The sequence below is a fragment of the Moschus berezovskii genome, chromosome 7 (assembly GCF_049115385.1).
Source record: "Moschus berezovskii isolate FMDL1 chromosome 7, NW_MosBer_1.0, whole genome shotgun sequence".
NCBI lineage: Eukaryota > Metazoa > Chordata > Mammalia > Artiodactyla > Moschidae > Moschus > Moschus berezovskii.
This window is the reverse complement of record NC_142466.1, coordinates 32,028,563-32,043,289: the sequence shown is the minus strand read 5'-3', so window position 1 is coordinate 32,043,289 and position 14,727 is coordinate 32,028,563. Positions and strand designations below refer to the sequence as shown.

Genomic DNA, 14,727 nt, shown 5'->3' with positions numbered 1-14,727 from the left:
AAGACTAGTATGTCTGGAAGCCAGTGATGAGGGGAGAACAGTAGGAGTTGAACGTGGATAATGGCATAATGTAACCATGGTAAGGAGTTTAGCTTTCATTCTGAATATAACAGGAACAATCAAAAGCTTTACATTTTAAGAACCTCCTGGCTATTGCATGAAGAATGAGTTAGTAAGGGCTAATAGAGGAAGAAAGCTGATCGCCGAAGAATCGATGCTTTTGAACTGTGGTGTTGGAGAAGACTCTTGAGAGTCCCTTATACTGCAAGGAGATCCAACCAGTCCATTCTAGAGGAGATCAATCCTGGATGTTCATTGGAGGGACTGATACTAAAGCTGAAACTGCAGTACTTTGGCCACCTCATGCGACGAGTTGACTCACTGGAAAAGACTCTGATGCTGGGAAAGGTTGGGGGCGGGAGGAGAAGGGGACGACGGAGAATGAGATGGCTGGATGGCATCACCGACTCTGTGGACATGAGTTTGAGTGTACTCCGGGAGTTGGTGATGGACAGGGAGGCCTGGCGTGCTGTGATTCATGGGGTCACGGAGAGTCGGACACGACTGAGCAACTGAACTGACTGAATAGAGGAAGAAAACAGGCCAGTGGCTATTGTGGAAGTTCAGGAGGGAACAGATGTTAGCTTCAGTGATCTGGCTTACGTGGCAGTGTGAGAGCCAGGACAGGGAGTTGGTGAGGAGCATGGATTCTATCCTAAGTGGCCATGGTTTAAATCTTGACTCTGCCATTTATTTAGCAGTATGACCTTGGGAATATCTGTGTGTCAATTTTATTATCTAGAAGTGGGGATGAAAATATAATTGTTAAAGTACAATCTTTAGAAAGTTAAAATCATGATTTCTGTTAGTAAATATAAAATGAGCACATGTCAAATTTTTGTTTAACTCATGAATTATGAAGAAACCAATAAAATGATAAAGCAAGTTCTAATATGAATTGGATTTACAAAAGTTTGTATTTTCTATCAGGCAAAATCATGAACAGAAAAATAATGTCCATCACTTTGAACAAAAAACATCTCCATCATTACAGGCCCTCTACAAGGAACCTTGCATCTCTGTATAGATGCAAAATAGACCAGCTTCCTTAGAATTTGACAGCCCCTGTTAGTCTGCTAGACTTCCCATTGAAAGAAAGCCAGTAATCTTGTTTGCCCATTTAACAATGTTTCTGACAATACCCATCTCCTAACAATGTTATAACAAGTTAATGTGTAGAAATGCTTAACAGTGAGCTGCCTGTATATTTTGGAAATTAATCCTTTGTCAGTTGTTTCATTTGCTATTACTTTTCCCATTCAGAGGGTTGTCTTTTCACCTTGCTTGCAGTTTCCTTTGCTGTGCAAAAGCTTTTAAGTTTAATCAGGTCCCATTTGTTTACTTTTGTTTTTATTTTCATTACTCTAGGACATGGGTCATAGAAGATCTTGCTTTGATTTATGTCATCCAGTGTTCTGCCTATGTTTTCCTCTAAGAGTTTTATAGTTTCTGGTCTTACATTTAGGTCTTTAATCCATTTTGAGTTTATATTTGTGTATGGTGTTAGAAAGTGTTCTAATTTCATTCTTTTACATGTAACTGTCCAGTTTTCCCAGTACCATTTATTGAAGAAACTCTCTTTGCCCCATTGTATATTCTTGCCTCCTTTGTCAAAAATAAGGCGCACATAGGTGCATGGGTTTATTTCTGGGCTTTCTATCTTTTTCCATTGATCTATATTTCTGTTTTTGTGCCAGTAACATACTGTCTTGATGAGTGTAGCTTTGTAGTATAATCTGAAGTCAGGAAGGTTGATTCCTCCAGCTCCATTCTTCTTTCTCAAGACTGCTTTGGCTATTCGGGGTCTTTTGTGTTTCCATATGAATTGTGAAATTTTTTGTTCTAGCTCTGTGAAAAATGCCATTGGTAATTTGAAAGGGATCACATTGAATCTGTAGATTCCATTTGGTAGTATAGTCATTTTCACAACATTGATTCTTCCTGCCCAGGAACATGGAATAGCTCTCCATCAGTTTATGTTGTCTTTTATTTCTTTCATTAGTGTCTTATAATTTTCTGTGTAGAGTTCTTTTGTCTCCTTCAGTTCAATTCAGTTCAGTCACTCAGTCGTGTCCAACTCTTTGCGATCCCATGAATTATAGCACGCCAGGCCTCCCTGTCCATCACCAACTCCCAGAGTTCACTCAAACTCATGTGCATCGAGTTCGTGATGACATCCAACCATCTCATTCTCTGTCGTACCCTTCTCCTCCTGCCCCCAATCCCTCCAAGCATCAGTCTTTTCCAGTGAGTCAACTCGTCGCATGAGGTGGCCAAAGTATTGCAGTTTCAGGTTTAGCATCAGTCCTTCCAGTGAACACCCAGGACTGATCTCCTTTAGAATGGACTGGTTGGATCGCCTTGCAGCCCAAGGGACTCTCAAGAGTCTTCTCCAGCACCACAGTTCAAAAGCATCAATTCTTCGGTGATCAGCTTTCTTCACAGTCCAACTGTCACATCCATACATGACCACTGGAAAAATCATAGCCTTGACTAGATGGAACCGTGTTGGCAAAGTAATGTCTCTGCTTTTTAATATGTTATCTAGGTTGGTCATAACTTTCCTTCCATGTCTAGTAAGCATCTTTTAATTTCATGGCTGCAATCAGCATCCACAGTGATTTTGGAGCCCCAAAAAATAAAGTCTGACACTGTTTCCACTGTTTCTCCATCTATTTCCCGTGAAGTGATGGGACCAGATGCCATGATCTTAGTTTTCTGAATGTTGAGCTTTAAGCCAACCTTTTCATTCACCTCTTTCACTTTCATCAGGAGGCTCTTTAGTTCTTCACTTTCTACCATAAGGGTGGTGTCATCTGCATATCTGAGGTGTTTGATATTTCTCCCGGCAATCTTGATTCCAGCTTGTGCTTCTTCCAGCCCAGCGTTCCTCATGATGTATTCTGCATAGAAGTTAAATAAGCAGGGTGACAAGATACAACCTTGACATACTCCTTTTCCTATTTGGAACCAGTCTGTTGTTCCATGTCTAGTTCTAACTGTTGCTTCCTGACCTGCATATAGGTTTCTCAAGAGGCAGGTCAGGTGGTCTGGTATTTCCATCTCTTTCAGAATGTTCCACAGTTTATTGTGATCCACACAGTCAAAGGCTTTGGCATAGTCAATGAAGCAGAAATAGATGTTTTTCTGGAACTCTCTTGCTTTTTCCATGATCCAGTGGATGTTGGCAATTTGATCTCTGGTTCCTCTGCCTTTTCTAAAACCAGCTTGAACATCTGGAAGTTCACAGTTCACGTATTGCTGAAGCCTGGCTTGGAGAATTTTGAGCATTACTTTACTAGCATGTGAGATGAGTGCAATTGTGCAGTAGTTTGAGCATTCTTTGGAATTGCCTTTCTTTGGGAATGAAAGAAATGAAGTGGAATGAAAACTGACCTTTTCCAGTCCTGTGGCCACTGGTGAGTTTTCCAAATTTGCTGGCATATTGAGTGCAGCACTTTCACAGCATCATCTTTCAGGATTACAGAAAACTAGTCGATCTGATCACATGGACCACAGCCTTGTCTAACTCAATGAAACTAAGCCATGCCATGTGGGGCCACCAGAGACAGGCGGGTCATGGTGGCGAGGTCTGACAGAATGTGGTCCGCTGGAGAAGGGAATGGCAAACCACTTCGGTATACTTGCCTTGAGAACACCATGAACAGTAAAAAGGCAAAATGATAGGATACTGAATGAGGAACTCCCCAGGTCGGTAGGTGCCCAATATGCTACTGGAGATCAGCGAAGAAATAACTCCAGAAAGAATGAAGGGATGGAGCCAAAGCAAAACCAATACCCAGTTGTGGATTTGACTGGTGATAGAAGCAAGGTCCAGTGCTGTAAGGAGCAATATTGCATAGGAACCTGGAATGTTAGGTCCATGAATCAAGGCAAATTGGAAGTGGTCAAACAGGAGATGGCAAGAGTGAACGTCGACATTCTAGGAATCAGCGAACCAAAAAGGACTGGAATGGGTGAATTTAACTCAGATAACCATTATATCTACTACTGTGGGCAGGAATCCCTTAGAAGAAATGGAGTAGCCATCATGGTCAACAGAAGAGTCCAAAATGCAGTACTTGGATGCAATCTCAAAAACTACAGAATGATCTATGTTCGTTTCCAAGGCAAACCATTCAGTATTACAGTAATCCAAGCCTATGCTCCAACCAGTAACGCTGAAGAAGCCGAAGTTGAATGGTTTTATGAAGACCTACAAGACCTTTTAGAACTAACACCCCAAAAAGATGTCCTTTTCATTATAGGGGACTGGAAGGCAAAAGTAGGAAGTCAAGAAACACCTGGAGTAACAGGCAAATTTGGCCTTGGAGCACGGAGTGAAGCAGGGCAAAGGCTAATAGAGTTTTGCCAAGAGAACGCACTGGTCATAGCAGACACCCTCTTCCAACAACACAAGAGAAGACTCTACACATGGACATCACCAGATGGTCAACACCGAAATCAGATTGATTATATTCTTTACAGCCAAAGATGGAGAAGTTCTATACAGTTAGCCAATACAAGACCAGGAGCTGACTGTGGCTCAGATCATGAACTCCTTATTGCCAGATTCACACTTAAATTGAAGAAAGTAGGGAAAACCACTAGACCATTCAGATATGACCTAAATCAAATCCCTTATGATTATACAGTGGAAGTAAGAAATAGATTTAAAGGACTAGATCAGATAGATAGAGTGCCTGATGAACTGTGGACAGAGGTTCGTGACATTGTACAGGAGACAGGGATTGAGAACATCCCCATGGAAAAGAAATGCAAAAAAGCAAAATAGCTGTCTGGGGAGGCCTTACAAAAAGCTGTGAAAAGAAGAGAAGCAAAAAGCAAAGGAGAAAAGGAAAGATATAAGCATCTGAATGCAGAGTTCCAAAGAATAGCAAGGAGAGATAAGAAAGCCTTCCTCAACAATCAATCCAAAGAAATAGAGGAAAACAACAGAATAGGAAAGACTAGAGATCTCTTCAAGAAAATTAGAGATACGAAGGAAACATTTCATGCAAAAATGGGCTGGATAAAGGACAGAAATGGTATTGACCTAACAGAAGCAGAAGATATTATGAAGAGGTGGCAAGAATACACAGAAGAACTGTACAAAAAAGATCTTCATGACCAAGATAATCACGATGGCGTGATCACTCACCTAGAGCCAGACATCCTAGAATGTGAAGTCAAGTGGGCCTTAGAAAACATCACTACGAACAAAGCTAGTGGAGGTGATGGAATTCCAGTTGAGCTATTTGTCTCCTTAGGTAAGTTTAGTCCTAGATATTTAATTCTTTTTGTTGCAATGGTGAATGGGATTGATTCCTTAATTTCTCTTTCTGATTTTTCATTGTTAGTATACTGACAAAGGATTAATTTCCAAAATATACAAGCAGTTCATAGAACTCAATGTCAGAAAAACAAGCAACCCAATCAAAAAAAATGGGAAAAAGACTTAAACAGACGTTTCTCCAAAAAAGACATACAGATGGCTGACAAACACATGAAAAGATACTCAACATTGCTCATTATTAGAGAAATGCAAATTACAACCACAATGAGATATCACCTCACACTGGTCAGAATAGTCATCATCAAAAGTGTACAAACAATAAATGCTGGAGAGGGTGTGGAGAAAAAGGAATGCTCTTGCACTGTTGGTGGGAATGTAAATTGATACAGCTACTATGGAAGATGGTGTGGAGATTCCTTAAAAAACTAGGAATAAAACCACCATATGACCCAGCAATCCCACCCTAGGCATATACCCTGAGGAAACCAAAATTGAAAAAGACACATGTATCCCATTGTTCATTGCAGCACTATTTACAATAGCTAGAACATGGAAGCATCCTAGATGTCCATCAACAGATGAATGGATAAAAAAAGTTGTACATATATACAATGGAATATTACTCAGCCATAAATGGAATGCATTTGAGTCAGTTCTGATGAGGTGGATGAACCTAGACCATATTATTCAGAGTGAAGGGAGTCAGAAAGGGAAAGATAAATATCATATCCCAATGCATATATACAGAATCTAGAAAAATGGTACTGAAGAACTTATTTACAGGGCAGCAGTGGAGAAACAGACATAGAGAATAGACTTATGGACATGGGGAGAGAAGAGGAGAGGGTGAGTGGTATGGAAAGAGTAACGTGGAAACTTACATTACCATATGTAAAATAGATGGCCAGCGGGAATTTTCTGTATGGCTCAGGAAACTCAAACAGGGTTCTATAACAACCTAGAGAGGTGGGATGGGGAGGGATATGGGAGGGAGTTTCAAAAGGGAGGGGATATATGTATACCTATGGGTGATTCGTGTTGAGATTTGACAGAAAACAACAAAATTCTGTAAAGTGTTTATCTTTCCATTAAGAAAATAATGTTTATTCCTTTCAAAGAGTAAAATGGCTCCCTATCTCAAATCTTAGTTTAAAAAAAAAAAGAAAGGTTCAGTATGAAACCCAGATAAAAGTTCTAGACTGGAAAGTCAATACATAGAATTGCCTGAACCTGGGTGGTTTTTGAAACCAAGAATCACTGATGAGCACATCAGAAGACCACACCAAACTGAGCCTTCAGGCACTGCAATATTTAGAGTTTGAGGAGAGGAGGATTTAGAAAAGGAGTCTGAGAAGGAAGTGACCAGAAAACAAAAACAAGCAAAGTTTGATGCCTTGTGAGTTGAGGAGAAAGTAATTCAAGGAAAAAGGCACAATCTTGGATGCTACTGGAAATAAGATAATTGAAGACTGGATATGTCAGGAAAGCAGAAAATTTGGGGCCAATATTCTGAAACATTTATTATGAACTGTCTTTCTCCTGGCTTTTCTGTTCTTGTTAAAGCAGAATAACATCCTGATGGTCAAGAGGGTCCCACTCTTAGTAAGATTCCTTCTAATGTCTTGTCTGGAACAACATCAGAGAAAGCTGGCTCAGACTCACAAGATGAGTTTAACAGAGTACTCAGATGTATGAGGTCCTAGACTTTGAAAGAGTCCAGTCATCTCTGGCTTCTTGGAACTTGGAGAGAGCTCTGATCTCCCACAGCATTTCCTTCTAGTACAAAGTCTCTTTGAAAGGAAAATGTGATTTTTAATGCAGTCAGCCTTTCTTCCCCTCCTTCCAGCACTGAGCATTTCTGCAAGAAAGCCATTGAGGCATTCTTGCAGAGGCCAGCTGCCTCTCATAGAACTCAAAAGGGCATCATTATCATGAGAAAATGATGTCAACTACTTGGAAAATGCCACTAAATATAGCTCTCCCGGGATGCCTTAGAGAATTAGGGAACTGAGTCCTTCCTTCCCATCACTGGTTAGCACTACTAGACAGGGTAGTCACTGAATTTTATTTCAAATAATTATACTGGTGACTGCAACAAAATTGTCATTTGTTTTGTCACCTTAATTTCTAGAACCATTCTATTCTTGCTTATACTGCTGCTGCTGCTGCTAAGTCACGTCAGTCGTGTCCAACTCTGTGTGACCCCATAGACGGAAGCCCACCAGGCTCCCCCGTCCCTGGGATTCTCCAGGCAAGAACACTGGAGTGGGTTGCCATTTCCCTCTCCAGGCACTTTATATTGCTGAACACCCTCCCAATTCAGGCATGATATGGATGTGAAGAATCTATGACAAAAAGTGGTGCTATCAGATGTTTGGCAGAGTGGTATCTTGGACACCTTTACAAATTTTGCTTGGAGACTTCAATATGCGTTGCATAACTAGCATGAATTGTTTGCAGTTCCAGAAAGTTGTAAGCTAACAGCCACAGTTGAGAAATATTTTTATAATTCCACATGTAGATCATGTATCCTTGACTAAAGAATTTTCACAATGAGTTAGATTCTTATTTATTTGGAATGATTTAGGTATGGCTCTAAGTGAATGTAGAGGCATATCTTGGATAAGTATACTCTCAACACCTTAATGCTTTAGCTATATTTTTAAATAATCATTTTAAGTCCGTCTTAGTATGATGGATTTTATCTATAATTCTAAAACTCCTAAAGTGATACAGTTAAAGAATTGCCTTCCCTTTGTAGCATTCCCACATTTTATTTGTTTACTAGTTTTAAGGTTTTAAAAAAAAAACAAACTTTAATATCATAGAGACATTGAATAAATAATTAAGTAGATGAAAGAATGTGTTTCTATTTCCCTTTCTAACTTTCTTTCCCACCCAACAACAATGTTTTTTTCTTATAGATCCAAATAGCTCATAGATCCAAATGCCCAGCTAGATTTTAGGTAACTGTACCTTTTCCTAAAGATTTTACTGTCTCAAAGATCATCCAAAATCAGAAGAACCAACTCTTTTAAGACTGAAGAAAAAGAAGAAAGAAAGATTGAGTTAAAAATAAGATGAAGTAATACGAAATACCATTTTTACCAATAACATATAATGATTTTTTGGTCCCCAAATGACATATTTATGTAAAAGACTTTCTGGTTAATTTGGCATAGAATTACTTGTACAATATTTTATTTTTCCAGTGTACTCTTCTCCAGATCCCTCTGTGGTCACTGTTAAATGAGAAAATTTTAGAAAGGGAATAATCAAGAATCTCATGCAAATATAAAATAAACATCTGTCAAAGATTGTATTGACCTCATTAATTAATGAAGAAACTAGGAAGATGTTACAACCCATTCAAAGGAAATTTAAAAGAGCCAAACATATTCAGGCAAATAAGAATGCTGAAATGAATTTACAAGTAGATGCAAAATGGGTCTATTTACAGGACAACCAATTACATTCCACTAGACACAATTAATCCTCATTTCTATGAGTCTGAATCATTTTCATGATCAATTTTCTGCAGTTTATAGAGGGATAAAAATAACTAACGGTTATTTTAAATCTCAGAGATTTTAAAATTTTGCAGTAATCAGAAAGAATGCACTGAATAGAATATCCAGTAATATTTAGGGTCTGTTTTAAAGTTGTTATAATTTTTTCCTACACTATTAAGTTTATTGCCTCCTTACCCCTCACCCTAAAACCACCAAAGAAAGAATAAAAAGAAATATACAGCCCCTCAGTTCATCAGTTCAGTTCAGTCGCTCAGTCGTGTCCGACTCTCTGCAACCCCATGAATCACAGCACGCCAGGCCTCCCTGTCCATCACCAACTCCCGGAGTTCATTCAAACTCATGTCCACAGAGTCGGTGATGCCATCCAGCCATCTCATTCTCGGTCGTCCCCTTCTCCTCCCGCCCCCAACCTTTCCCAGCATCAGAGTCTTTTCCAGTACTCGTCGCATGAGGTGTCCAAAGTATTGCAGTTTCAGCTTTAGCATCAGTCCTTCAAACGTTATAAGATTGAAAACTAAACTAAAACATCTGTAATGTGAATTCCTGCAAGTTTCAGTCTGTATTTTGAAGCTAGAGAATGAGCTGAGGCTCGTAACAGCCTCAAAATAACACTCCAGAGCTACTATATTGTGCTACTCATATTTTGAATAATCCCAATGATTGTTTTAAACAAACACGCATGTGAAAGGAGGAGAGAGAAAAAGAAGAGGAGAAAAGTTGAATATCAGACTATGTGTTTAAAACTAGAGCTAAGTGGTTAATATCTGAAGTGACATGAGACTAAGAGTGAATTGTTTCTCTGTAGCATCATATAAATAGTGATAGTTTTTATTATTTCAGTCCATGCTTCTGACTCCATAATAGCCACTAATAAACTAAACCGCTTTGGGATTTTACAAGTGAATCTGATTATCACTCATCTATTTTGTAATAGGGCCTGTGGTTACACCTCTAATTAAAGGATAAGCATTTTGGTAGTGAAATGAACAATGAAACTTGCAAACAGAAGAAACATAAATTATTTGTTTGCCAAGGTTCTGTTCATTTGTTTGTTTTATCCTGGAGATGGGAAAACTAAATGCAGAAATCATATCAATTATTTCTGAAGCTCAAGCCCACCATTTAAAGAACTCACTTATCCAATCCATTCCCCATTCTTCTGGCAATTGTGCTGCTAACCAATAGAATAGTTAAGTTGCCTAAATTAAACTTCAATAATTCATTGTACATGTGTACATCAAGACAATTAACATGCAGACTTTTAAAAAGCACACTGACTCCATTTTAAAGGTCACACTTTAAAGGTTCTAACTCAGCAAGAACTACTCAACTTCTAAACATTTCAGTTAAACCTCCAGGCTCATTTGACTGCCCTCTCCCTGACCTTTGTTCCTCCCGCTTGTGGCCAGAAAGCTCAAGATAGTAAATACAGAGTTGGGAGATCCAGGGATGTGGGGGAAGTTTTCATATGAAAAACAGTTATTATTCATTTGGCCATTTGCACTATTAGATATTTTTCTTTTGAAATACAATCTCCTGCCTTCAGTGAGAGAGAATATTATATCATCCAAGGGTATGCACTAGAGAAATTAAACTGAGTGCCAAAAGACAGCACCACTTAAAGACCAAATTGTTCTTAATTGGTGTGAACTTGATGAAGACCTAAGGATAGTGGTTTGGGAGATATGCCAATAAGGCTGTCTGACATTCGGTAAGGTTCTCACTTGGGAGACATAAAGTAGATTAACCCTAAGTAGCCAAATAATCAAAAATATACACATACCCACAACACACATAATTCTTTTTTCATTGAGATGCTGCTTTAAAATAAACAAGTCTCAGTCATTGCAATGAATTCATGGGGCAGTGGCATCTCTTTCTACTTTCTGTGATTTTGGTCTGTCTTCCCAGTCCTAGAGAGAGAACAGACGCTCAGTGATTCATGTTATAGGCAGGGAGAGCTGAGGGTTTCATTTGTGCATCCTTTCATTCTAGATTTTCATCTGGGACTCACTTTTAATCTAGGATATAAAATATAAATCAATTTAGCTACTTGTCATTCTCATAAGCTTATATATGTGGGAAAAGATGGAGACAGATGCCTAAAATAAGTTTTGAGGGAACTGATGAATCTCAGTGTGCTTGACATATCCACTAAATGTTCTATAGAATGAGTTGGAAGACTGCAACCCAATAGGCCAAACTTAGACCCTTCCATCTCCCTTCCCATTCCCCACCCCAGTTTTTATAAATAAAGGTTTATTGGAACACAGCCACACTCATTTTGTTTCATATTGCCTGTGGCTGCTTTCACAAGAGTTGTTCTGCAACAACAAAGACCCACACACATAGCCCACAGAATCTAAAATCTTCCCTATCTGGCTCTTTACCAAAAAATCTATCTGATTCTTAGTCTTTTGTATTGGTCACTGAAAAGGGCTATTATAGCTGACAGAGCAGTAATCCTTACTGGATTGGAAAAGCTAATAGGGTACTGTTCTTTCTGAGTTCTTGTCATCTTTTTTATTTGAAAACAAAATTCAGGACCACATTATTAAAGAAGCGGTATTCATCACTGTTGTCAAAGTTTAAAGACTTCTCACTTTCTTCTGGGTTTCTCTTATACATACAATAGTATGGTGTATATTTTCCTTTCTGTCTATGCCTAGGTTGTAAAATTCAGTGCTTGTATATTTTGTTATGATTTTTGTCCCAGGACTCAGACAGACAGATGTGAATGTATAATAAGAGGGTTAAAACTATTTTGATTGCAGAGTTTGGTTTTATATTCCGAAAAGACGGCTACGGGTAGCATTATTTAAAGAGAGAAAGATATTTTAATCTGATTGGATGCGTTTTTCCTACCATGTTCTGAAGGTGCCAGAAGATGGAGTCAGGAATTAAAAAATGAAAGAGGGAGGCGACCCTGTGATGAGAATTTCTTGGGAATAATTTGGGGTGATGCTTCTTCCTTAATCCACCTTCCTGACATGATTGTGTATGACCCTCATCCTCCTGTCGGGGGTGGCTCTTCAAAGGTAGCAAGTGTCAAATCGTTCATCAGGGGACCCCTCCCTGCCTCAGACACCGTGGCTCTGGGTCTCTGCTTCAGTCTCCCTGCTCAGGACACAGACCAGGATCCGGCCACAACTTTGTTTTGCTTCTTCCAGTTTGAAAACTTGGATCAATTTCCTGTTAGAATTTCAGCTTCCCTAAACTAGATGGGAACCATTTTCACTTGCTGGGGCTTAATGCTATAACCTTCTTATCACTTCTTTCCTTTTCTGCCAGAATCAGGGTTAAAGAACCAGGTTTGCATGCCTCCTGCAGCACGACTCCCAGTGCAAAAGCAGTAGGATCATAGAAAAAAATTTTTAAACATTTTTATTCCAAAGTCCTTCTCCAGATTATTATACTAACTTTGTGAAAATGTTAGTGGTGCCCTCAGGGCTTTTTTCCCCTGGATACTTCTCAAGGCCATTGCAGATATTCCAATTGTTGATTAATTGGAGGAAAACAGTCTTTTTTTTTTTTGGAATTTGGATATTGTCCTACATTCTAGAGAAACTCAGGGAAGTTCTCGTTAATGTGACTTCGCTTGGTGGGGAGGGACTAGAGGCTGTCGAACAAACATGTATGGATGCAAAACCCCTCGTTTACAGTGACATGCCTGTGGATTTAAATTTGTAGCAAGGCTTTTCTCTCCGATATAAAAAGAATGGCAGGCCAGACTAATTCAAAGAATGTGTGAGGAACAAGGCTTTGCTCCATTCTTGGAAACTTAAAAACAAAAAAACCCTCTTTCTCCTTCTATATATAAATAAATCTTGGGAAGCACATTGAGCAAAAAAGCAAAGAAAGTTACAGAATCTGAAATCCAGACTAAAACAAAAAATATATATACTTCCTTAAATATCTCTAAGGACTTACTTTGTTATAGTTTTTAGTATCAGTATTAGTCTGCTGTAAGAATAGCCAGCATCTCGCAGGAGGCACAAGGGCTGGAATTTAGATCAAGAGAGAAGGAATCAGTTCCCTGCTCTGAAGAGCCACCACTGTGGGTGCAAAGCTGGGAGAAAGCAGGTGGTCTGTGGCTGGAATATCTTCCAGCTGGGGGTTCATGTGACACTCCCGAAGAAACCAATCCAGAGACTGGCAGCTGAGCTCATGGGCTGCACCGAAGCACCCAGCACAGGACAGGACAGGGTGGCAGAGCCCTGAGACGGCCCCGGGCCCCAGTGGCAGGTGGGATGTGGCCCCTCCCGGTGCCTGCAGTCTCCTGCCTGGGGCTTCTCATCCTGTCCTCTTGTTTGCTTGCGGACTGCAGGTTCGTCCCAGAGGCCTGGTCGGCCTGCACGGTCACCTGCGGTGTGGGGACCCAGGTGCGCACAGTCAGGTGCCAGGTGCTGCTGTCTTTCTCTCAGTCCGTGGCCGACCTGCCCATTGACGAATGTGGAGGACCCGAGCCAGAGTCCCAGCGCCCCTGTTACGCAGGACCATGCCACGGGGAGACTCCCGAAGTTAACCTGGACGAGACAGATGGCCTCTTGGGTGGCCTGCAGGATTTTGACCAGCTCTACGACTGGGAGTATGAGGGCTTCACCAAGTGCTCCGAGTCCTGTGGAGGAGGTAAGAAAGGGGCTAGGCCGCAGATCACTGCCACCTTCTTGGCCTTTCTCTGTAGCTTCTCTCTGCGGGCAGTTGCGTCACGTGATGGATTGTCTCTAGTCCAAGAAGGCTACCTAGGGGGAGGAAACCGTTCTAAACCTCCAGCAAACGGAATGAAACGCAGATGTACTTCTCTCTGGGCCTGTCTCTCTTAGACTGTCAGCTCTGAGCAGCTGGCACAAGTAATGCTTTTACTTTTACTTGTCATTCTGATATTTTACACTGTGTCTCGGTGTGTCTGACCGAGAAACACTGTTGACACGGGCCTGGCAATGCTCTTGACATTCAGTTTTATTTGCCTATGCCCTTGCCTCAGTGCATGTGGTATGAACCCAGATCAAACACAGCAAAACCGTCTGTTGTTCCCAAGGACAGAGTACGCCACCTCTGACTTTCTCAGCTGGTCGCCAAAGTAATATCTGTTGACAAATGGAGAGGATGTATAATGACAGTTACCACTGAGGTTACCTGGAACTGGAAAGGAGTTTAAATATTAAAGCCTGATCCCACTGCCATTTGATCGATGCGAAAACTGACATACAGAGGGCTGAGTGATTTTTTTCAAGCTCACACATCTAGTCGGTGATACTTGGGACTAGGCCTGCTGTTTATTTCTTTGTCTAGGGTCCTTGCATCATAACTCACTTCTTTAAGCACTTAGAGACTTCCTGAAGCTTTATCACTGAATGAATATTATTTAAATAATGTTCAGTGTTTCCATGTATATTAATCTGGTTCTCTTAGGTCTAGTCCACGGTGATAACAGAGTCAGTGATTTTTCTATTTCAGGTGTTACTGATGAAACCATAGTGGGAGAAGAAGGTATTCAAGTCAACAATTAATTCTTTAAGATTATGATCTTTTCTACTACTGTAGAAAATACATTAGATGCGTATGGTCACTGGGTTTCCCTGGTGGCTCTGGTTCAACCCTGGGTCAGGAAGATCCCCTGGAGAAGGAAACGGCTGCCCACTCTAGTATTCTTGCCCGGAAAATCCCATGGATAGAGGAGCCTGGCAGGCTACAGTCCATGGGGTCACAAAGAGTCGGACACAACTTAACGACTAAACCACCACCATATGGCTACTAACTCCCATATATACTCCCAAGAGAGATTTTGATAGGTAAGGAAAGGCTGGCTGATTTCCCGTCAAATCTCCCTCCCTAGCT

At 40.4% G+C, this 14,727-nt stretch overlaps 1 protein-coding gene across 1 annotated transcript in view; it reads left to right on the top strand.

Annotated features, from left to right (window-relative positions):
• Nucleotides 1–14,727, top strand: part of ADAMTSL1 (ADAMTS like 1) — a 529,587-nt gene that overhangs the window by 291,113 nt on the left and 223,747 nt on the right. Inside the window, exon 14 of the mRNA XM_088837881.1 lies at nt 13,217–13,518. Coding sequence (XP_088694007.1) covers nt 13,217–13,518 — 302 coding nt within the window. The remainder of the gene's footprint in view (nt 1–13,216; nt 13,519–14,727) is intronic.